Below are 23,050 nucleotides of genomic sequence, written 5' to 3'. Positions count from 1 at the left end.
TTTGAAGATGGAGCCATCATGACCTCCTGAATTACCATCTGCCCATCCTCCTGTCTGAGGCACTGGAAGATAGACAGACTCCCTGATAAGTGAAAGGATAGGGAGGTTACCTAGGTAACGGTTAATAAATAATTACACTGCTGGGAGTAAAGGTGGTGAACTCCCCAGACAAATGACTTCTTTCTCCCTCTCCTGACCCAGACAAGCCTGACCGCTTAAAACAAAGCCCTTTTAATTGGGTGGTGGTGATCTCTGGGAGTTTGAGGCTATCCCAGTCTACAAGACTACACAGAGAAACCCTGTGTGCCCAGGGGCATAGCCCTTCGGAACTTTCTCTCCTGCCTGTAGGGCCTGAAGTTGGTGGAGTGGTTCAACGAGTTGGATATCAGGTTGGACAACGGTGCTTACCTAACAGTTATGTGAGGCAAGAAGCCTTCTGTTCTTTCTTCAAACTATCAACCCAAATTAGGGGAGGAAGGCCATTCAAAGGTTTAAAAAATAGAATAAAATAGAGCCCGGCGTTGGTGGCGCACGCCTTTAATCCCAGCACTCGGGAGGCAGAGGCAGGCGGATCTCTGTGAGTCTGAGGCCAGGCTGGTCTACAGAGAGAGTTCCAGGACAGCCTCCAAAGCTACACAGAGAAACCCTGCCTCGAAAAACCAACCAAACAACAACAATAAATAAATAAATAATAAAATGACATAAAACCAGCCCTCAACAAAAAGCTGGGCTGTGGCTCATTGCCTCTCTGCTTTGTGGAGGGTCTCTCTCTGTGAGCCTGCCCGGTGCGCATTTCCTCGCCTCTGACAAAGCTTTTCTTCAGCTCCTGTTTGCTGGGCTCACCAGGTCTCCACTGTTGCCTGTCATGCTTGAGATTCCCCCTCCGTCTGTCTGTCTGTCTGTCTGTCTGTCTGTCTGTCTGTCTGTCTTAGGTTTTTAGAGACAGGGTTTCTCTGTGTAGCCCTGGCTGTCCTGGAACTCACTCTGTAGACCAGGCTGGCCTCGAACTCACAGACGTCTGCCTGCCTCTGCCTCCCGAGTGCTGGGATTAGAGGTGCGCACCACCGTGCCCCATTTTCCCCTCCTTTTAATGCTTTAACCTTCAGAAAGAATGAACTGGGTCAAGACACGTCAGCAGCCCAAGCCCAGTCTTGCCTTTTGCTTTTAAGGGCGCCCGCTCCCACATTTCACACTTGCACTTCAAAACCAAGCCTCAGCCTGCTGCTAAGGCAGCCAGTAGCAGCAGGAGCTTCCCCAGCTGACTTCAGGGTGTGTGTCCTTGTGCTATACCACAACTGTCCCCACAGGAAGGTTCTCCAGAGCCATAACCTTCACCCTCACTCTTGTCTAGCATAGCCTTCTCCACATTACTCATCCTATTGGCTCAAGATGCAGGGCCTTATCCAACCAATCTCCTGGGTCCAGAGACTGTCTCCTTTATTGTCTGTGGGCGAAGTCATGTAGTAGACTTTTCAACCCCAAGAACACCCAGAAGAGCAGGTACCAACTGCTAGCACAGGAGAAGTGGCCTAGTGCCTGGGCTCATTGTGGTTCTCTGGTGGGTCAGTGTGCTCTTCCCACTGAAACCAGGGCGTAGTGATTTCAGGGTTTGTTTAAGGCTCCATCCCATCAGCTGGGATCCAGGGTTGAGTCAGAGGTCAACCGGAACCTAGGGCTTGCTCTTTCTGGAGACAGCATTTGGGGCTCTGGCTTGTGATGCGAATTCCTTTGATTCCCGAGGCTGTAAACCCTCCAGTTTCGCACCTTATTAGCACACTGAGGGCGAGTTTTAGTAAAGTGTTCATATTTGGACAATTTTTTTTCTGGAGAGCAATTTATAGACAGATATAAAATTTATTTTTCATTCTGTTTCCTCTGGGAGTGAAGTGAGATATTTGAAATCATCCCTTAAGGTTGCAATAAGTCTTTTTTTTTAAATATTTTATTTATTTATTGTGTATACAGCCTTCTGCCTGCAGGCCAGCAGACAGTACCAGATCTCATTCAGGGTGGTTGTGAGCCACCATGTGGTTGCCGGGAATTGAACTCAGGACCTCTGGAAGAACAGTCAGTGCTCTTAACTGCTGAGCCATCTCTCCAGCCCTGCAATAAGTCTTTTTTTTTAATTTCCTAGCAAAAGTCAGAGGCCAGATTATCTACCAGGTATGTTTCTTTTTTTTTTTTTTTTCTTCTTTTTTGGTTTTTCGAGACAGGGTTTCTCTGTGGCTTTGGAGGCTGTCCTGGAACTCGCTTTGTAGACCAGGCTGGCCTCGAACTCACAGAGATCCGCCTGCCTCTGCCTCCCTGGGATTAAAGGCGTGTGCCACCAACGCCCGGCTATACCAGGTATGTTTCTTCGGGCCTTTTGTTTTCTCTTTCTGGTAACTTTGGTAACTCTAACTTCCTTTTATGCTCTGTTTCTTTTCAAGATTCCTATAATAGAAAACAGAATTTGCTACATGTTTAGTAGGCTGTCCCTGGGAGTAGTCCAGTGATGCAGCAGAGTCTATATTTTCAAGGCAGGGAGCTGGGGAAGAAGGTGTGAGTCAGGCTGCCTCGGGGCACAGGTTGGTTTGAGAATGAAGCTGCAGGTTGAGTCTACTGGGAGAGGCAAAAGGGCGGGGCCATGGCCAGATGAGCAGTTAGCTAGATAGATGGATGGCATATTCAAAACTGTGAACAGGAGGATGTCGGACACAGTTCCAGTATCCCCAGCCGACAGCAGTTCCCATTCTGCTGGTCCCTTATTGCACACAGCCGGTGGTCAGATGGAAGGCCGGCAGAGGCTGTCACTAGAGCGTATGTAAGGTGAGGGCCTGGATGTTACTCCCCTCTGTCTTCCGAGTGCACCAGACACACAGAGCACACACATGTGCATACACGTTCAAATTAATAAGTCTTTTTAAAACACCAACTCAAACCAAACAAACAAAAAGCGAGACCAGGCCAGGCCAGCTGTTGTGGTGCATGTCTTTAATCCCAGCACTCAAGAGGGAGAGCAGGCAGAACTCTGTGAGTTCCAATCCAGCCAGAGTTACGTAATGAGACCCTGTCTCAAACAAACAACGAGATCAGGAACATTAGAATCCCTTCCATACTTTATCACACAGCTTTCAAGACAGGATTTCTCTGTGTAGCCAGGACCTTCCTGGAACTCTGTAGACCAGGCTGGCCTCAAACTCAGAGGTCCACCTGCCTCTGCCTCCTAGGTTGCTGGAAGTAAAGGCGTGCGCCACAACCATCCAGTGACTTGAAGGTCCTTAATGACTAAGCAGAGACCTTAAAAGTCAGAATAGCCAAATTGGAGAAGCAGAGATAACGGATTCCTTGTACTTCCACATTGTGTGCTCTCAGGAAGCCCTAGCGCGCCATCTTGTGGCCACCCGAGTTCAGTGGGTGGGCACTGACTGAGCCTTGGGTCAAAGGGTTCTTTCCTGTTTCTGGCCCGCTACCTTTTCTGCTAGGAGTGTCCGAAGCTGCTGAGCCTTTTCTGGAGCCAAGTCCAGCTGCCAAAGTGGGAGTCCCTTGGAATCAATAATGTCCTTTCTTTCTTGTGAGGGAAGGTCAGCTCACTTCTGCAAACCACACACAGGATGAGCCTGAAAAAGCACAAATGAGCTGGGCAGTGGTGGCGCACGCCTGTAATCTCAGCACTCAGGAGGCAGAGGCAGGTGGATCTCTGTGAGTTCAAGGCCAGCCTGGTCTACAGAGAGAGTGCCAGGACAGCCTCCAAAGCCACAGAGAAACCCTGTCTCGAAAAACAAACAAACAACAACAAAAGTACAAATGCCCCTGGCTATTCCTGGACCAGAAGGAGCCCAGTGAAGACATAGGTCCTTCTCCCTCAGAGTACTGATAAAGCTTTGAGGTTTTGAGTTCTTCTATGTTCCCCTTTCCCCTAGATGTTACAACAATTGTTTTGATTTTCCAGACAGGATTTCTCTGTGTAGCCCTGGCTGTCCTGGAACTCACTCTGTACACCAGGCTGGCCCCAAACTCAGAGATCCCCCTTCCTCTGCCTTCTGAGTGCTGGGATCAAAGGTGTGCACCACCACTGCCCGAGGTCCTCCAAATTCTAATTGAGTTCCTCTTTACAGGCATAACAATCCCTCAGAATTTATGGTCTAGTTTTTTTGTTTGTTTTTGTTTTTTTGAGACAGGGTTTCTCTGTGGCTTTGGAGGCTGTCCTGGAACTAGCTCTTGTAGACCAGGCTGGCCTCGGTTTTTTTTTTATCCAAAATGTGTTTATTGGGATGGTTTCCACTGTCTTGAATCAGGCTTCTCAGTGCTGCTCCCCCCTGAAGGAGCATTCTTCCGTCAGCCTTGCTTTTCCGCCCGTAGGCTGATAGAGGACAGTGGAGCAGCCAACTCACAAGACCACCGTGTGTGCATGGCCAAAGTCCTCAGCGATTTTATAGCATCCTGGGCACTTCACATCCATCAAGTAGGAATTGGGGCTCTGCCCCAGGCGCTTTTTCTCCCATTTCCTCTTTTCCACTTCTGGAGAGGGATGAAGGAGATCCTCTTCGAGAGGCATGTTCATATAGAGAGTTCGTCACCGCCGGAAAAAATGCTGTTTAGTTTTTTCAAAACTGGGTTTACTTTGTGTAGCCTTGGCTGTTCTGAAAGTAGCTCTGTAGACAAGACTGGTCTCAAACTCATGGAGATCTATCCACCTGCCTCTGCCTCCTGAGCAAGGGGATTAAAGGCATGCACCACCACCACCACCACCACCACCCACCACCCAATTTACCACACTTCCTGTCTTGGGTCCCTCCTTAACCATGTGGGATTTGGGACTGAATTTATATCCTCAGGCTTGGTGACAAAGTGCCTTTACCCACTGAAGTACCTTGCCACTTAAAAAAAAAGGATGTATTTATTTTATTTTTTACTTTTTTTGTTTTTCGAGACAAGGTTTCTCTGTGGTTTGAAGGCTGTCTTGGAACTTGCTGTGTAGCCAGGCTGGCCTTGAACTTACAGAGATCTGCCTCCCTCTGCCTCCCAAGTGCTGGGATGAAAGGCGTGTGCCACCACTGCCCAAAGTTGCGTTTTCTGTAACTGTCTCCATCTGTTGTTTCCTTGATGAGGGGGAAAGACTACACTTATTGGGTAGACCCTGGAGAGGGGTATCTGCTGTATTGTTTTAAGTAGAGTTAGGTTTAATTGATATTTTAAAATATAAGCCTAAACATGGGCTGGAGAGATGGCTCAGAGGTTGGGAGCACTGACTGCTCTTCCAGAGGTCATGAGTTCAATTCCCAGCAACCACATGGTGGCTCACAACCATCTGTAATGAGATCTGGTGCCCTCTGCTGGTGTGTAGACGTACATGGGGGCAGGGTGTTGTGTTCGTAATAAATAAATAAATCTTTAAAAAAATATATAAGCCTAAACATAATGGTTAAGAGAAGCACGGGTGTGCCCTTTGACACAGGGTCAACCTGATTTGCTCTTTTGTGTTGGTCTTTTCCAGGAATATATTCCCCATCTAAACTTAGTGAGGTTAGTTCCATGGCCTGACATTGTCTATCCTGGAGGTGTTGCACATATCTTGGGGACAGTGCATGTGTTAGGACAAGGTCCACTTACACTACAGCTAATGACAAGGAAAGACCTGCCTTTTGTTATACGTCCCTTACATCTTTTTGTTTCTGTTCTCCCATTACTGTCTTGTGTTCTGAATAGGTGGGGTTTTTTTTGTTGTTGTTTTTTTGTTTTTTTCGAGACAGGGTTTCTCTGTGGTTTTGGAGGCTGTCCTGGAACTCGCTTGGTAGTCCAGGCTGGTCTCGAACTCACAGAGATCAGCCTGCCTCTGCCTCCTGAGTGCTGGGATTAAAGGCGTGCGCCACCAACGCCTGGCTCCTGAATAGGTGGTTTTAACTGTGCCTTTTGATTACTTGCTTTTTGAGAGAGGGTCTCATCTATAGCTCAGGTTGGCCTCCAACTCATGGCAATCCTGTTGTCTCAGCCTACTGAATGATAGGATTATAGGAATGTGCCACCACATCTCTATCAACTATGCCATTTAAATTTTCCCCCCCCTCTGTGTAGCCCTGGCTGTCATGGAGTTCACTCTGTAAACCAGGCTGGCCTTGAACCCAGACATCTGACTGCCTCTGCCTCACAAGTGCTGCGATTAAAGGCATGGGCCAACACAACAAGCCCATTTAAATTATTTTGCTATTTTCTCTTGCATTTTATTTTCTTAGTAATTCTCTGGATTAAACTAAACACACACACTATATATATATATATATATATATATATATATATACACACACACACACACATTTAGTCAGAGTTTCACTGAGAATTCCTGGGTAGCCTGGAACTCACTATGTAGATGAAGCTGGGCTTGAACTCACAGAAATTCACTTTCCTCTGCCTCCCAAGTGTTGGGGTTCAAGCAGTGTGCCACCATGCCTAGCAAAGTATAATAATTTATGTTTACATTAATTCAACAATATACAGAAACCTTGCTTCTATATTTCTCCATCTCATCCTCTATCATGACTGTCACAGCTGCCAAAGAAACGACTCATGCCTCTGTAGGCACCAGGTGCCATACACATGAAGTAAAAACATTAAATATCCATAACCATCACATAAATAGCACCTGCATGCTAAACCCATAATCACTGTTTTGCACTATTGTATTTTTCTGTTCAACATATGCTTCTTTGTTTTGTTTCCCAAGACAGGGTTTCTCTATAGTTTTGGAGCCTGTCCTAGAACTCGCTCTGTAGAGCAGGCTGGCCTCGAACTCACAGAGATCTGCCTGCCTCTGCCTCCTGAGTGCTGGGATTAAAGGTGTGGCTAATGCATGCTTTTATTATGTGGTATTTTGGGGTTTTTCTTTTACTTTCTTTCTTTCTTTTTTTTTTTTTTTTTGAGACAGGGTTTCTCTGTGTAGCCCTAGAACTCACTCTGTAGACCAGGCTGGCCTGGAACTCATTGAGATCTGCCCGCTTCTGCCTCCCAAGTTCTGGGATCAAAGGAGTGCACCACCACAGACTGACTTATGTGGTATTTTAAACATATACAAACTTAGGTCAAATAGTGTAAGATCTTGCATGTGTCCACTTCCAGATTCAACAGCTGAGGCCGTCTTACACAGGCACTGTCCCACATCCATCTGTGATGTGCTTTTCTCCTTACGTATTTGATGACACTAAAAGATAATTCTTTTGCAAAGTCTGATAAGGCATGCCTTTGATCCCAGCACTCAAGTAGCAGAGGCACACAGATCTCTGTGAGTTCGAGAGCAGCCTGGTCTACAAAAGCTAGTTCCAGGACAGCCTCCAAAGCTACACAGAGAAACACCCCCCTCTTTTTTTGTTGTTGTTTGGTTGGTTTTTCAAGACAGGGTTTCTCTGTGTAGCTTTGGAGGCTGTCCTGGAACTTACTCTGTAGAACAGGCTGGCCTCGAACTCACAGGGATCCACCTGCCTCTGCCTCCAGAGTGCTGGGATTAAAGGCATGAGCTGAGAAACCCTATCCTGAAAAAACAATGAAACCCTTTCACACCTGCAGTTACATCAGAATCCACAATTGTTGGGGACCCGATGGGTGGGCTGAGAACCCAGGAGGTCAAGACATTCAGTCCCAGTAAGACAAGCTCCGTCCCTGTATCATGGGCTATCTCCCACCTGGGAAAACAGGCTACCTGTAAATGTCCCTTTTCTGACTTGTAAAGGCCAAGGGGACATTCATGGTGGTGGCACACAGTGTAGTGCGGCTCAGTACTCAAGGGTCTGCCTTCTGGGACAAGAAGTCTCCCCCCCCCCAAGACAGGGTTCTCTGTGGCTTTGGAGGCTGTCCTGGAGCCCACTCTATAGACCAGGCTGGCCTCGAACTGACAGAGATCTGCCTGTATCTCCCTCCCAAGGGCTGGGATTAAAGGCGAGCACCACCACCCGGCCCAACAAGAAGTCTTAGAGACCTGGATATCAGGCTACCCCATCCACCACGGATGCTCACGGACTTGGCAGACAGCCTTGCCTCCATCCTGGACTTGTTATTTTCCACCCTGTGTTATTGTGACCCTTGCCCTGCTTTCTGTGGCGGGACAGGAAGGCACTGGAACTTCAAAGAGCAGTGGCTTTCTCGAACTGCCCATTCTTGCTCAGGCTGGCCAGGATCTGGGGCACCTGCTCCCTTCTCTCTAGGAGACCACACATACCTGAAGGGCCATGCTGTCCCACGGCCCTTGGGGCTAGCATACCTTGCATAGACATATACATTAAGACAGAGGCTGTTGTTTGATCACTGACTTGAGGAAACCACGAAGAGGAGCCGGGAGGCAGCTCTACCGTCTCTAGCCTCAGGTGGACAGAGGAGGGCGGGCCTCAGGCATTGGTGCTGGCCAGGGACAAGGGCAGAGTACAGCCAGAGAAGAGGGTCACAAGTACAAGGTCCTGCAAGGCCAACCCGCATACCCGTCCCAGCTGCTGTACTCCTGCGCAGCACGCTCACCCCGCGGGCCCTTCAATACCTGCCCTCCTTGCCAAGGCACCCCTGCTTCTCCGAGCCACAGAAAGTCAGGGAGGCCACCCAGGTGGTCCTGACAAGGTGTGGGGGCCAGGGGGAGGAGAACAAAGCCAGGTGGCCGAGTGACGCCAAAAGGCTTAAGCTCAGAAAGGTTGCGTGGGAGAATGTGGGCAGCAAGGGTGGGAGTGGCCTTCATGTCATGCTAGTCACACTGGGACCCACTTGACGCCCTGCCTCCCCGCAGGCGTCTCTGCTGTCTGCCATGTTATGAAAAGAACAGGCAGAGTCAGGCCCTTGCCCTGACATGGCCTTGAAATCCTCCTGGTTCAAAGGATCTTTTCATTTCTAACTGCCCTGTGTGAGAGCCTTCGAATGGCCCAGCCCAGAAACGAGCCCACATACAGACCCATGGGCAAATGAAACGCCCAGTAGGAAGATAGCCATCTGCCAGTTTGGGTTGAGGACAGCTACATGTCTACCAGAACAGAGGACCTGGGGGCTTCGACTACAGGAGCTGGAAGATAGCAGCTGGAGGGCTGGTAGCAAGGCTCCCAAGATGACAGATCCTGAGTGGGCTGGAACCTTAAAAACCAACTCTTGGGGCTGGAGAGAAGGGTTAGTGGTTAAGAGCACGTACTGCTGTTCCACAGGACCTGGGTTCGATTCTCAGCATCCACATGGCCGATCACAGCAGTCTGTAACTCCAGTTCTACAGGATAAGACACCTTCTTCTGACCTCCTCAGGCAAAACACCCATGCAGGTAAAATAAATTAAACAAACAAACAAATACCCAGTTTCATTGAGCTCCTTTTGGGCCTGGACCTTGCACCAAACTCTGATGTGAAAATTTTGGTAGGAGGGTCTTGTGTAGCCACGGGGCAACACCACCACCATCAGGTCCCCTTGCCTGGTGACTTTCCAGCCACACCAGACCCTCCCACTCAAGAGTGCTGTGGAGCAGTGGCCCTGCTACCTGTCCAGAGGCATTACACTGCTCCAGCCCCGCGTGGGCCCTGGGAGTTGACCTTCATCTCCCGGGTAGTTCCAAAACGGCAATGGTGTCCTGGGGTCATCCAAGGACCTGGAAGGGCAGCCAGGCAAGTGGGTGACTGTCTGTCCAGAAGCTGCATAGGATCTGGAAAGAGGTGACTCCCGCCACAGGGAGCTGTGCTCATGGGATTAACAACTCACTGGATAAAGATGCTTTATTGTGCAAATCCCACAAAGGTTCCAGGGTGAAGGCCACAGCCTCCACCTATCCCTGGCTCCAAGCCTGCTCTTTGGTCCTCCGCCCGGTCTTTTCTCAAAAGCCAGGTCTCTTATGGAGTGTGCAATATCCATGAGTGTATCTGTGAGTTGGGAGGCCACCTTGGGCCACAGGACTCAGACACTGCAGCAATCTCCAGGTGGAGACAAGTGAGGTGACATAAGTCCCACGCGTCCCAGGCTCAAGGGCTGCACTGGTCCACACAGTCCTCTCCACTTTGGAATACTTGATAGATGCTGGTGGGAGGGAACATGGCAACGGCGCCCAGCAGAGAGCCCACCTGGATAGCCACGCCAGCGGCAAGCAATGCCGCCCGGCCTCCGCCGTGCAGCAAGGAATTGATTGTCACCTTGATGTATGAGAACACGCCTGCACACAGGACCCACGAGAGTACCTGAAAGTGGGGTACAGCAGCAGGCTGACCATGAAATGCCCCCGCTCTGGGACAAGCCCTATCCCTACTTCCTGTCCCCATCATACTTACCACAAGGACCACACCCGCAGAGGTGCCCACCAGAGGAGGACAGGGACTTAAGACTGCCAGTGTCATCAGGTAGGCTCCAAAGAACATGCCCAGTATAGACAGACCACACAGCCCTGCCAGAGACCTGCCAAGGACGGGCTGAGATTCAGGACTGGCCATCGCAGGCCCTGGCTGACCTCAAGTTCCTCCCCACCGAGGCTAGGGACCCATGTGCACCTGCACAGCACTGCCATGGCCAGAAAGCAGGCAAGGGGGTTGGCGGAGCTGCCCAGTACGACAGCCAAGTGGTAGGCCAGGCGCCCATAGGGCAGGCAGGAAAAGCTCTGTACAGCGGGCAGCACACCGTTGGTCAGAGCATTGGTGACGGCCAGCAGCCCCAGTAGACAGGCACTTCGGGGAGTGAACAGCTGGTGGGCCTTAGGGTCTGGGCTGGGAATAGCGCCTGCCACTTGGCCTGGTGGCTCCTGCAACGGTGAGGCCTCTTCCTCTTCCTCTTCCTCCTCTGTTCCTGGTGTTCCTACCCGAGGCCCTGGACCCACCATGGGTATCGATGGTGGGGATGGCAGTAGTAACAGGAGACCCTGGAAGGCAGCGGCGGAACTGCCCAGAAGGGCGGACAACACCCAGAAGAAAGTTCGGGCAGAAAAGCGCTCGGGGAAATTGATGAGAGACACCTTGACAGGGGGTCCAGTGGTACCATTGGCAGGCACAGGCAGGCACTCAAGGCGGCCCACCCCCTGCACCAGGGCCAGCACACAGAGCAACAGGGCACTCAGGCCCTGGCCCAGGAAGAAGGACCGTAAAAAGGGAGGTGGCAGGTGGCTCAGGAAGGGCAGGAAAGTGACATTAGAAGCACAGCAGGCCAGTGCCAAAACAAACGCCAGCGCTAGGAAGGCCACAGAGTGGGGCCGCCCTGCCACTGTAGTCGAATGGTCCCACAGAAGGGCCAGCAGGGCTGTGCCCACTATGCTAAGCCCCTGCACCACTTGGATAAGGATCCGCTCGCCCTTGCCGCGGGCCAAACGCCTCCACAGGGTCACCAGCAGCAGACCCAGGTTCCCCAGCGCCACAAGCACAGAGAGGTACGAAGGGAGGCTCCAACCTGCGGTGGAGGGACGAGGCCGGGTGAGCGCACCAGGCTAAGGAACAAGGAGCACCTGCAGCCCGCCTCCACGCACCAGTCTGCACTCACCCTCCGGGAGCCTTTTCACCACGACCGGCAGTTCTACCCAGATCCCGTTGACCGCAGCCCAGGAGCCCATGCCGAAGAGTGCCACCAGCAGATGGGTCAGCACCAGGCGGCCCAACGGAGGTGCTGCCGCCATTAGGTCAAAGGGGACCCTCCAGGACAAAGCGCAGGTTAACCGTCCACTCTTCCCCACTTAGGATCGAAGCTTCTCTAGCTACTCTAGGGGCCAAACCTCTTCCAGCTGGAGGGAGGCAAAAAGGAGAGGACAGAATGGGGTCTGAGGTAAACAGATTGCACCTGGAAGGAGACGGCAGATAGATCAGGAGACGCACATACCAAGGAGCCCGCACCGGGACCTCACAGAGCAAAACTGGCAAGCGGGAGAGCAAGAAGCTGGTCTAAAGAACGGCTCCCGGGGAGGAAGACCACAGAAGAGCAGTCCCTGCTGCTTGAGGAGAAGGAAGTCTCGGCACTGCTAAACCAATCAGGACCACAGCGAACTCCAAGGCAGCCGGCGAGGTCGACGAGGGGCGTGGCTGACTTTACCCAGGGCCCCACCGCCGAGGGCGGTGCATCTGGGGCGTGGGGCCGTAGCTGCCCGCCCAACAAGAGCAGCCGAACTCCAGCTCCCGAACTGGAGGAAGACGCCAGCAAACCGGCTAGACTCAGGGCGGAAGTCCCACCCCCGGAAGCTATGTGTAGTGGAAGGCCTGAGGTCGGTGCCACGCCCCTTCCTCCCAGCCCACCCACCCACCTTCCGCTTCAGCAGAGGTCCCGGAGCTATGGCTCCTGTATCCTCTGGGCGAGTTCGGCGTCGAGCTCGGGGCTCCAAGCGGGCCGACCCGCGGGCCCGCTCGGCCGAGGACTGGTGGTGGGACAGTCTGGCACCTCGCGGCTCTGGGTACCACCTGCTGCAAGCGGACAGCATGCTGCTCGTGCTGCCAGACCTGGAACCTACCCGCGCTCGTGCACACAGGCGCGCCCCTCGCCGCGCTCCCAGACCCCTGGCTCGCGGCCCCGCGGCGGCCGTCAAACCCAGGGCCAAGCCCCGACCTGAGCCGTCGGCCGATCAGGACCCGGACTCCGGCTGGGGAGACCGTATTCCCTTAGAAGTCCTGGTGCATATTTTCGGATTGTTGGTTGCGGCTCATGGGCCCATGCCGTTTCTTAGCAGGTACACTAACAGTGCCTGCCGGGATGTGGACTGGCCCGCCGAGCGGGCGGAGCTGCAAGGCAGAGGGCACAGCATCTCAGTGGGCATACACGAGCGCTCCTGCACCTGTCTCCACTTGGAGCCCCCGAAGCCCGGCTTTGAGACCGCTTTGCTGCAAGTTGCAAGGGCAGATATGCTGCTCCCAAGACACTTCATTGTGGGCATCACTTACGAAAAGCCATACGCTTTCAGCGAACTGTTTATTCTCCTAGGGCTGCACGCGTTTGCCGCCGTTGGCATGAAGCCACCTCCCATCCTGCGCTCTGGCACACCGTGACCCTGTCACCCCTGCTGGTTGGCCGGGCTTCCAAGGGCAACCTTAAGGCAGAGAAGAAGCTCCTTGCTTCCCTGGAGTGGCTCATACCCAATCGGTGAGGGGCCTCAGCCATCTTAGCCCCTTGCTCTGCGTGTGCCTCCGTGCGTCCGTGTTGGGTAGGGAGGGTGCTGGCCAGAGGGGCAGCGTGAGGGCTCTTGCGCAACTGGGCCTTGCTGTCGCCCAGGTTCTCACAACTCCAGAGGTTGACCCTCATCCATTGGAAATCTCAAGTACACCCTGTGTTGGAGGTGAGAGCTTGAGCCTGCCCTGAACACTAGTGTGACTCTTGAGTTGTCCTCTTATCCGTGTGGTGTTCCCCCACAGAGATGTCCGCCTGTCTACCCGGTTCTGTCTTGGCTGACACTTCGGTAGGAAGTTGCCAGAGGAAAAGGCACCCAAGTAGAGAGAATGGAGTCATAGCTGGGCTGTGGGATGGGCTTGTTGGGGCTTCCGGTGTCTCTGTGGGTCTTTACCTGCCTTCCCCAACCCCAGATGGCCCTTTCTCTTGCCGCAGCTGGTTAGCAAGTTCTGTCCTCGGCTCACCTTCCTCAAGCTTTCGGACTGCCACAGTGTGACAGCTGACACTCTGCTCATGGTAGCAAAAGCCTGCCGCCAGCTCCACAGCCTGGACCTACACCATTCCATGGTGAGTCCTGTGCCCCAAGGAGCCCCCGACAAGGCCCGGGCTCTGGTGAGGCCATTGGCACTCCTGTGCTGGGTCCCCAGGTAGAGTCCACAGCTGTGGTGAGCTTCTTGGAGGAGGCAGGCCCCCGCATGCGGAAGCTGTGGCTGACCTACAGTTCCCAGACGACAGCCATCTTGGGTGCGCTGCTGGTAGGTTGGTGATGGGCAGGGACAGAGCTGCATGGGGACGGCCAGGCCCCTGACCTCATGTGTTTTCCCGCCATCCCAGGGCAGCTGCTGCCCCCAGCTCCAAGTCCTAGAGGTCAGCACTGGCATGAGCTGCAACAGCACACCCCTGCAACTGCCTGTGGAGGCTCTGCAGAAAGGCTGCCCCCGGCTACAGGTATCCATGCCCTACCTTCCCCTGCTTGCCTCTCATCCTCCTGTCTGCAGCCTGTCCCTCCTCCCGACTCCCAGGTGCTACGACTCCTGAACCTGATTTGGCTTCCCAAGCCTTGTGGACGGGGGATGCCCCAGGGACCAGGCTTCCCCAACCTTGAGGAGCTCTGCCTGGCTGGCTCCTCCTGCAACTTTGTGAGCAATGAGGTTCTGGGACGCTTGCTCCATTGTTCCCCCAAACTGCGCCTGCTGGACCTCCGTGGCTGTGCTCGGGTCACACCCAGCGGCCTGTGTGATTTGCCGTGTCAAGGTCAGCTGGCCGCCTTGCGGGGTGGGTGGGGTGTGGCACCGTTGCCTGCCTACTGTTCACAGTCCGTTCTCTCGTCTCAGAACTGGAGCAGCTGTACTTGGGCCTGTATGGCATATCTGATGGGCTAACTCTGGCTAAGAAAGGTAGCCCCCTGCTCACCCAGAAGTGGTATCACACCCTGAGGGAGCTGGACTTCAGTGGCCAAGGCTTCAGCGAGAAAGACTTGGAACAGGCCCTAGCCGTTTTCTCTGGCACCTCTGGGGGCTCGCACCCAGCCTTGTGTTCCCTCAACTTAAGGGGCACCCGAGTTACACCAAGCACAGTCAGGTCAGTCCCTGCTTCTCTAGTTCTTTGAGTCTTGTACTGCTTGCTGCCATGTCTGACTTGGGGAACCAGAGGTGTCCTCCCTGGTTTCATATTTCAGGGGCTGAGAGGGGTGTAGGCACTGGTCAGACTCCCATCAAGAGTCTTAGGCCTGGGTGGCTGTGGTGGTAGACCTGTTGTCAGGTGAGGGCAGACAAGCTCCCTGGCCAGCAGCTCACTTTCCCATGGCCTGCCTGTTTCACAGTTCTGTGATTAGCAGTTGCCCAGGGCTGCTGTATCTCAATCTGGAGTCCTGCCGGTGCCTCCCCAGGGGACTGAAGCGTGCCTACCGGGGCCTGGAGGAAGTCCAGTGGTGTCTAGAGCAGCTGCTTACCAGCCCACCATCCTCCACCTAACTAGACGCCGACCAGCTTTGCCCTGGCCCTTTTCACTTGGAAATATTTGAGCTTTTGTTACAATAAAGTATTTTTAGGCATTCTGTATGGTCCTTTGTTGTTTTATTTGAGAGTCTGCTCATGCTAATCTAGGCTGGCCTGGAACTCAGTGTAGCCCAGGCTGACCTTAAACTCACAGCAATCCACCTATCTCAGCCTCCTGAGTGATAGACTTACAAGCGTGGATCAGCTTGTATGGCCCTTAGAGGAAGTTGTTTCGTGAAAAAACGGATCGTACCTAACGGAGCGGACTATAGCAGCCCAGGCCTGTGTGTGTTGGAATGGCTTAGGTTTCCTGGCCCAAGGGTTTGCTGTGTCTGCTCACTGCAGAGTTGACTCTTAGACTACTGTGTGAATCCTACCCTTAGGACACAATTTTCTGAGGACAGGGTAGGCAGTGGGGGGTAAAATGGTGGGGGGGGGACACCTAGAGGCCCTTAACAGCCACCAGAACCTGTGAGTTGATGATGTTGACAGCATGTTCTCTACAAAGGTGTGGTCAATAGAAAGCCCCTTCTAGAATCCTTTACCTTTGAACTTCTAGAACCCAGGTGCCCAGCCTGGACTGCTGTCGACTTCCCTGCCCTGCTCTTATCTGGCAGCTCCTGGTCCTCCCTGAACTGCAACCCTGGAATTGCCTCGGGTGGGAGCCTGGATGTAGGCAGTGGGCGGTGGCAGCGGGCAAGCCGAGTACTGACTACCTCAACCTAACTAGGTCCCCAAGGAGCAGACCAGTGGCTTCCCCGCGTCTGTCGTTGCCAAGCGTTTCCAGCTCTGGGCCCTAGGACTCTTCTCTACTGAGCGCCACTTAGCCAAGCGCCTCAAGAACAACCCCTTCTACCCCTTCAAGCAGCAGCAGCCAGATGGTGGGCAGGTCCCTGGGCACGGCTAGGTTCCCACAAGTGGAGAGGCTGGCTGAAGCCTGGATGGGTTAGGGTAGGCAGGTGCACTTGTGAGTGCAGACACTGTGGTAGCATGCAGAACCTCCACTGGGTGGGTCCTTTCCCCCAAAGCCCTGGCACTGTCCGATGCCTGGGGGCAGCTTCTGACTGTCCTCATGTGCCTGGTCATGCTGTCTCCAGTCTTTGTGCTCGAGTACTACCTGGACACGCTCTGGAAGGGGACGCTGCTCTTTATCGTCTGCCTTCTCTTGATCTGCTGTAATGTCCTCAGACACGTGAGAGCTCCTGTCCCCCACCCCACAGCTCTCGGCATGAGGGTCACACAGGACCCTCCTGCCAGAACTCGCCTCCCTATAACCCTTGGTGCCCACAGGTGGAGAAGCAGGAGACCTGGTGCTTTCCTGCCTACGGCATGGCTATAGGCCTGTGGCTCATGGTTTCCTCAATTCCCCGGCGCCGCCTAGTGCTGAACCACACTCGTGGCATGTACCACTTCTCTATCCGCGGCCGAACTGTATGTCAGGGGCCAATGCATCTGGTCTACGTGCGCCTGGCACTCAGCTCTGATGGTGATGCCTGCGATAGGAGAGGGGAGGAGGGAGGGGGGAGAGGGAAAGGGATGCGGATTCAGGGCTGGGAGGGTCCAATAGTCTCGACACTCCCACCCTGGAGGCCCCACCCCTACCATCCTATCCTAGCCTCTGGGAGGTTAGGTTGCTGGCTCAGTTGCTCATCTATTGGCAGCCTATGACAGGTGCTTCTTCCAGCTGGTCTTTTGCGGCCACAAGCTAGAGCCGCTTGTGCTGGTGAAGCTGTCAGAGCGATATGAGGTGGGTCTTGCCCTCCCCACCCCCACCCCCAGCAAAAGATACTAACTTCTGCTTAGAGTTCTTGAATGGGGTATTTTTCACTCCGAGGGTGATTACAGCACAGTTTCTCTATCGAGACCTCCACTCTGCTAAGGGAGGAGCACTGTGGATTCGGGGCAGGGGTAGGGATACTCCCCCTGGTAAGGGGATGGGATACCTAAAGGCTGCTGAGGGACTCTCCTTATCTGGAGAGTGGACAGCTGGCTGCCACTCACTTATTCATAGCAAATGGAATTCCTGGGCCGGCACATTGCCCGGAAACTCAACATCAACTACTTTGACTACCTGGCCTCTTCCTACCGCCATGTAGTCCGCCACTGGCCACTGGGGGCCACCTTTAGCCCTGGTATTGTGCAGCGAAAAACACAAATCTACACTAAGTCAAGTGTCACCGACCTGGATGTTTAACCCTCAGGCCTGAACCCTGGCCTCCTTTTCCATCCATGTCCCATATCCCCTTCCTGGAGGGACTGCCAGCCAGCCCCACATACTAGCCTCTCTTACTAAAGCTGATTCAGCCTCAGGTGGTTTTCTGTTTGTTTGTTTGTTTGAGGGGGGAGCTTCCTTTATGGGTCTTCCCCTAGCACCCTGAGGATCCCATCTTTTCAAGCTACTGGATTAAATTCTACAGTTTGGGTTGGAAGAATCGAGGAGAGTCTCGTGTAAGCAAGTCTTTGAGTGTCTGAGCTCATCATTAGGCTTAGGACTTCCTGTTCCACTTAGCCAGCAAGGCTGAATTAGGGCTAGCCAATCAAGTCAGGTACGTTTGGTCAAGTCCAGCCAGCAGTGATATGCCCTGGGCCTTCTGGTATATCCAGGACTACATACCCAATGTTGCTTCTGCGCACTTGGCTTCCAGAGTCCTCGGCCAAGCTGCCAGGCCCACCATAGCATATCCTTTATGGCCCTGGTGAGCTCCCTTGTCTGGCAGAACACTAGCTTCCACACTAGCACCAGAGTCTCCTGGTGCCTGGGGCTGCCATGGGAGCAGAGGACCACTGTCCACCTGGTTCTGTGGTCAACATGTTGGCATGTGTTCCTGGTACCAGGACTAGCTACATAATTTGTAAAGCCACAAGATGAAAATAAGGTCCTTGCCTAGTGGTCACTTTTAATCCCAGCACTTGAGAGTCAGATGAATCTCGGAGTTCAGTCTGGTCTACAGAGCAAGTTCCAGGACAGTCAAGGTTACACGTTGGGGGGGGTGATGGTGGTGGGTAAATGGAATCCTCATTAAAATGTTAAGGAGCAGGACTTGGTAGCACATATCTATAATCCCAGTTTTGGAGGTCAGAAGTTCATGGTCACCCTCTGATAAATAGTGAGTCTCAAGCCAGCCTTGGGCTACATGAGACCCTGTCTCAACAATAATAATGAAAGTTGCTAAGGGGTCAGGCATAGTGGAAGACCTTTAATCATAGTTCCCAGGAGGTGGAGGCCAGAGGACTGATAGTATGAGGCAGTTTGGGTTACATAATGAGATCCTGTCTCAGGGGAGAAAGTTAGTAAGGGATCTGGAGTGTGGGCTGTAGCTCACATGGAATGCTTACCAGGCATGGCAAGGCATGGGTTCCATCCATCCATTAGGGGGAGAAAAGGAAAAAGAGGAGGACGGATGGGGAGGATGGATGATGGACAGAAAACATCCTTTAAAAATCCAGATTGTAATCCCAGCACTCGGGAGGCAGAGGCAGGCAGATCTCTGAGTTCCAGGCCAGCTTGGTCTACAGATCAAGTTCCAGGACAGCTTCCAAAACAATACAGAGAAACCCTGTTTCGAAAAACCAAAAGAAAAAAAAAAAGAATTGCAAAGAGAAGTCAGCTGAGGTCACAGCTTGAACGGTTTACTGGGTAGGTAGAACCTGGGACGCAAAGCCACTACTTGTGACAGTCAGGGTTTCTGGCCTGGGCACCGGGGCTGGTAGCCAGGATGGGCATAAGAGTTCTAAGGGAAGTTAGCCTTGAAGTTTCTGGGCAGAATTACTCAGTATTTGTTATCATTTTACAGATCTGAGGATTGAACTCAGGTGCTAGGCAAATGGTGTCCCACTGAGCTGGGAGATTTTTTTATATATATATAAACAGAAAGGCATGGGGAGAAGGAAGAGGTTGCATGCACAGGTCTGCATGTCTATCAATTGCATGTTGCTGTGACCAAATACCCAACAAGAAACAGCATAGGGGAGGAAATGTTCATATTGGCTCGTGGGTGATAGGATGTGCCTTGTTATGGTGTGGCAGGCACAGCAAGCTGCAGCATAGAGCAGCCAGTCTCATTTGTATCCACAGTAGGGAAGCAGACACACAATGTTGGTGCTCACAGATACTGCTGCCCACATTTAAGGTGGGTCTGACAGACATACCCTGCAGTGTTTTATCCATGGTGCTCTTAAGTTCGATGGAGTTGACAAAATTGACCACCACATTTTCCAGATTTCCACCTAGTTCCAGTGTCTGGCAACTAGGACTCTGTAAGGGTTGTAGATGAGAAGATGTGCAGGGATGTCAGCCTGGTACCTGACACCGAGGCAGAGGGAGAGCCTTCAGAGACAGGGAGCCAGTAACAGGAGGGGAGAGGACCTATGGTGTGTAAGATGGGGACTTCAGAAAAGGAACTCATTAGCTCTGTACAAGTGAGGAGCGGGAGGGAAATAGTGAAACTGGAGGATGGCAGCCTACAAAATGTAGGACTCACTGAGTGCATTTAAGACGTATTGGGGGGTTGCAGATGAGACTCCGTGACCAAAAGAACATACTGCTCTTATAGAGGGCTCAGCATTGGGCTCCAACACCCACATGGTGGGCTCATAGTTGCCTCCAACTTTAGCTCCTGGAGAATTAGCACCCTCTTGTCCGTGGACATTTGTACTCACAAGTGGATACCCCCCCACATACAAATAGCACTTTGGGGGGATTTCAAAACATGGTTTCACTGTGTAGCATCTCTGGTTGTCCTGGAACTTGCTTTGTAGACCAAGCTGGCGTCAAACTCAGAATCTGCCTGTCGCTGCCTCCCAAGAGCTGGGATTAAAGGCGTGTGCCACCACTGCCCAGCTCCAAATAAAACATTATGAAAAGAATACAAGTGTAAAGATATTGTTCCAAAAGATTTATTATGAAGCAGGTGATTGAATATTTGTAGGAATCATGTTCTTGGATGGGTAGAAAAGGAAGATGATTAGGGCTACAAGTGTGATTGGGAGCGGGGTCTTTTCCCATCCTCTGTTTCTGCACTTCTAGAAAATAATTGGTCAGCATATGGTCACAATGGACTATACTTACAGCCTGTACTGCATATCATTTGGGAGGCTATTTAAATAACTCCTGGCTAAGGCATAACAGTTGATGTGTTTAATTTCATAAACTGTCTTACAGGTAAGCATTATCAATTATTGCCATTTCTTTTCCTTTTTTTTCTTTTTAAGAAAAAAGAGACAGTTTCTCTGAGTAGTTCAGCTGTCCTGGAACTCACTCTATAGACCAGGCTGGCCTTGACACTCCGAGATCTGCTTGACTCTGCTTCACACGTGCTGGGATTAAAGGCATGTGCCACCACGGCCAGGCTTTCCATTTCTTTTTATTGGAGGAAAACACACCCACAATTACTGGAGCTTAGACAGCCTTCACCACTTATTTTTAATTTTTAAAGAAACTTTGATTGGATCGGGTGGTGCACACCTTTAATCCCCCCAAGATGAGGCAGCACTCCATAGAATGGGAGAAGAGCCAGGCAGGAATGTATAGCACCGGGCTGCCGACTCGTGTTGTATTGTGGATGTGTGGCTTCATAATTTAGAAAAGCAGACCTCAGCTGTGATTTGCTCAGGGGGCACTTAACCAGGAAAATGAGTGGTTTTGATTCTGACCGGGGAATTCAAGCTGAGGAGGAAGAGAGCAAGGCTTCACTATAGTTACTTCAGCATCCACAGAGTATTCAAACCACAAAGCTGTTTAGATGCCAAGCCAATCTATTAGGCAAGGTTCACACCCAGGAATTTCTTCAAGGTAGCCTCTAGACAAAGTATCTGAGGCGACATAAGATTGTTGAAGAGCTGGCCATGGTCGCTCATGCCTGTAATGTCGGCACTGAGAAGGCTGACAGGGTACTGCTGCAAGTCCAAGACCAGCCTGGACTATAGAGGGACCCCGTCTCGTCTCAAAACAACAGAGCAATGTGTGATGGTTGCCTCCAGTCTTTGAACTCAGTGCAAACTCCTACCTCCTACACGCTGGACTTAACCTTGACACCAAAAACATTTCACTGATGCTGCCCCAGATGTTATCTTTGCCCAGAGGCTGTTCCTTAACAGGAGACACTTAGTTGTACCAACTAAGTCACAATGCTTGCCTCACTTAAAGCCTAAAGTCCAGTCTCAAGTGTTGCATAAAACGAATGATGAATGCCTATAATATATTGAGGATTGCATTGGTAGGGCACATCTTTAATACCAGGCAGAGGCAGGCAGATATTTGTGAGTTACAGGTCAACCTGGTCTACAGAGTGAGTGCCAGGACAGGCTCCAAAGCTGTGCAGAGAAATCCTGTCTCAAAAATAAAAAAGATAAGAGGATCAAGTTCAAGCTCATCCTGAGTTACACAGTGAGTTTGAGACCATCTTGGGCTTCATAAAACCAGCTATGAAATGGTGACTATAAGCAAACAAACAATAAACAAAAAACTTTTCAGCCTGGTGAGTTCTAGATAGGAAAATATTTCTCCTGATTTTGCTTGAAAATGGAAGTGATCTCTTCATCTGGTCTTTCCTACAACATAACTCAAGGTTAAAAGAACTAGGGGCAGGGGGAGCAGCTCAGGGAGTACTTGTCAAGCATGGGAGAAGCTGGGGCTTCACTTGCATCTCCATAACAAACCAGCTCAGAATATCAGCACAACCGTATTGGTTTCCTGGGACAAAGCCACGTTTCTTTCAAAGCTCTGGAGACCAGAGTTTGTGGACTACAAAGACACCTTGTCTCAGTCCTAACTTTTGGTGGTTGATGGCAACCTTTAATTTTTTTACTCATCATTCATTCATTCATTATTTGAAATACTGGGAATTGACCCCCAAGGCCTGCCCCACACCAAGCGTTCCACCATTAAGCAATATCGCTAGTAATCTCTTCCACTCATCTGTGATGGGTACTTCATTTTTACCAGCATATATTAATTATCCATCATGATGATGGGTTTCATTATGACAGTTTTGTAGACATGTTGTATTCATCTGGCTCCCCTGTGGGTTTCAATCCATAGGGAGAGGACAAGTGACCCTTTCACAGGGGTCCCCCTAAGACCAACAGAAAACATATATTCACATTATGATTCATAATAGCAAAATTATAGTTATGAAATAGCAATGAAACAGTTTATGGTTGGGGTCACCATAGCATGAGGAACTTGTATTAAAGGGTTGCAGCATTAGGAAGGTGGAGAACCACTTCTTTAGTCAAGAGTCAGCAATAGCCATCTTCATGCTACAGAGGCTGAGATTATACTAGATACTCAGTGCACCAAGCCAGGCTGATCCTGCAAGGCTGAGTGTACCTGGAAAGCACTGGCTGTCACTCTAATTTGGAAGCTTAAATAATTTTTTCCTTTTTTTTTTTTTTAAAGACAGGATCTCTTTACATAGCCATGACTGTTCTGGAATTTCCTCTGTAGGCCAGACTGGCCTTGAACTCAGAGACCCACCTGCTTCTGCCTCCTGAGTGTTCAGATTATTAAAGATGTGGGCCACCACTGCCTGGGTAAAAAAGGAATTTTTTTTTATTCTCATTTTTTGAAAAAGGGTCTCACCCTCTAATCCTGACTGGCCTGGAGCTCCCTTCCTGGACCAGGCTAGCCTTAAACAGAGATCCCCTCCTTTGCTCCTATGTTCCTTCCATGATGGACCTTTCCTTTTTAAAATGAATCACGTTTTGTGTGTCTGTGTGTGTGCGTGTGAGTGTCAGTGGACAACGGTAGTTGGTTCCCTCCATCCACCATGTGCCTGTTGGGAACCAAACTGAAGTTGCCAAGTTCAGCAGCAAATGCTGGAACCTGCTGGCTGAGCCATCTCATTGGCCTTGTGTGTGTGTGTGTGTGTGTGTGTGTGTGTGTGTGTGTGTGTGTGTGTGTCTGTCGGTCTGTCTGTCTGTGTGTAGAATCCAGGGGTCAGTCTTAGGTGGCAGGTCTCAGGAGCCATCTCCTTGTGTTCGGAGACAGGGCCTCTTATTGCCCTGGAAT

General features: G+C 51.5%; 3 protein-coding genes and 1 pseudogene across 3 annotated transcripts; 2 read left to right on the top strand and 2 right to left on the bottom strand.

Annotated features, from left to right (window-relative positions):
- Window positions 1-2,972: 2,972 nt before the first annotated feature.
- LOC121136248 lies at window positions 2,973-4,888 on the bottom strand (annotated as a pseudogene).
- Window positions 4,889-9,685: 4,797 nt separating this feature from the next.
- Slc52a2 (solute carrier family 52 member 2) lies at window positions 9,686-12,059 on the bottom strand. Its single transcript, XM_013125193.3, has 5 exons — window positions 11,771-12,059; window positions 11,438-11,675; window positions 10,462-11,347; window positions 10,246-10,369; window positions 9,686-10,155 (listed from the first exon to the last, which is right to left on the bottom strand). Exons 2-5 carry the CDS (start codon window positions 11,568-11,570, stop codon window positions 9,943-9,945), a joined length of 1,356 nt encoding a protein of 451 aa, XP_012980647.1. The 5' UTR covers window positions 11,571-11,675; window positions 11,771-12,059; the 3' UTR covers window positions 9,686-9,942.
- A 114-nt stretch (window positions 12,060-12,173) lies between these two features.
- On the top strand, window positions 12,174-15,095 carry Fbxl6 (F-box and leucine rich repeat protein 6). The gene is made up of 9 exons (XM_005085993.4): window positions 12,174-12,608; window positions 12,860-13,018; window positions 13,148-13,211; window positions 13,478-13,609; window positions 13,690-13,797; window positions 13,877-13,990; window positions 14,065-14,296; window positions 14,377-14,623; window positions 14,865-15,095. Exons 1-9 carry the CDS (start codon window positions 12,217-12,219, stop codon window positions 15,013-15,015), a joined length of 1,599 nt encoding a protein of 532 aa, XP_005086050.1. The 5' UTR covers window positions 12,174-12,216; the 3' UTR covers window positions 15,016-15,095.
- A 495-nt stretch (window positions 15,096-15,590) lies between these two features.
- Window positions 15,591-17,348, top strand: Tmem249 (transmembrane protein 249; the record flags this gene model as incomplete). The annotated part of the gene is made up of 6 exons (XM_040736364.1): window positions 15,591-15,605; window positions 15,770-15,920; window positions 16,137-16,231; window positions 16,330-16,525; window positions 16,701-16,786; window positions 17,051-17,348. Coding segments are annotated over 6 exons (726 nt in total), but the record flags the coding sequence as incomplete, so codon positions are not given.
- Between the last annotated feature and the right edge of the window lie 5,702 nt (window positions 17,349-23,050).

The sequence above is a fragment of the Mesocricetus auratus genome, unplaced genomic scaffold, assembly GCF_017639785.1.
Source record: "Mesocricetus auratus isolate SY011 unplaced genomic scaffold, BCM_Maur_2.0 Super-Scaffold_100055, whole genome shotgun sequence".
In the NCBI taxonomy this organism is placed as follows: domain Eukaryota; kingdom Metazoa; phylum Chordata; class Mammalia; order Rodentia; family Cricetidae; genus Mesocricetus; species Mesocricetus auratus.
The sequence above is the reverse complement of the archived record's forward strand: the minus strand, read 5'-3'. Positions and strand labels throughout refer to the sequence as shown.

What these genes read in the sequence shown, in the direction of transcription:
- Slc52a2 (XM_013125193.3), bottom strand. Translation starts at nt 11,570, where the DNA reads ATGGCGGCAGCACCTCCGTTGGGCCGCCTGGTGCTGACCCATCTGCTG. An exon ending in GCCATGGCAGTGCTGTGCAG is followed by an intron (nt 10,370 to 10,461) that starts GTGCACATGGGT and finishes CGTCCTTGGCAG; the next exon opens with GTCTCTGGCAGGGCTGTGTG. An exon ending in CTGCGGGTGTGGTCCTTGTG is followed by an intron (nt 10,156 to 10,245) that starts GTAAGTATGATG and finishes CCCCACTTTCAG; the next exon opens with GTACTCTCGTGGGTCCTGTG.
- Fbxl6 (XM_005085993.4), top strand. Translation starts at nt 12,217, where the DNA reads ATGGCTCCTGTATCCTCTGGGCGAGTTCGGCGTCGAGCTCGGGGCTCC. An exon ending in CCATCTTGGGTGCGCTGCTG is followed by an intron (nt 13,798 to 13,876) that starts GTAGGTTGGTGA and finishes CCGCCATCCCAG; the next exon opens with GGCAGCTGCTGCCCCCAGCT. An exon ending in AAGGCTGCCCCCGGCTACAG is followed by an intron (nt 13,991 to 14,064) that starts GTATCCATGCCC and finishes CCCGACTCCCAG; the next exon opens with GTGCTACGACTCCTGAACCT.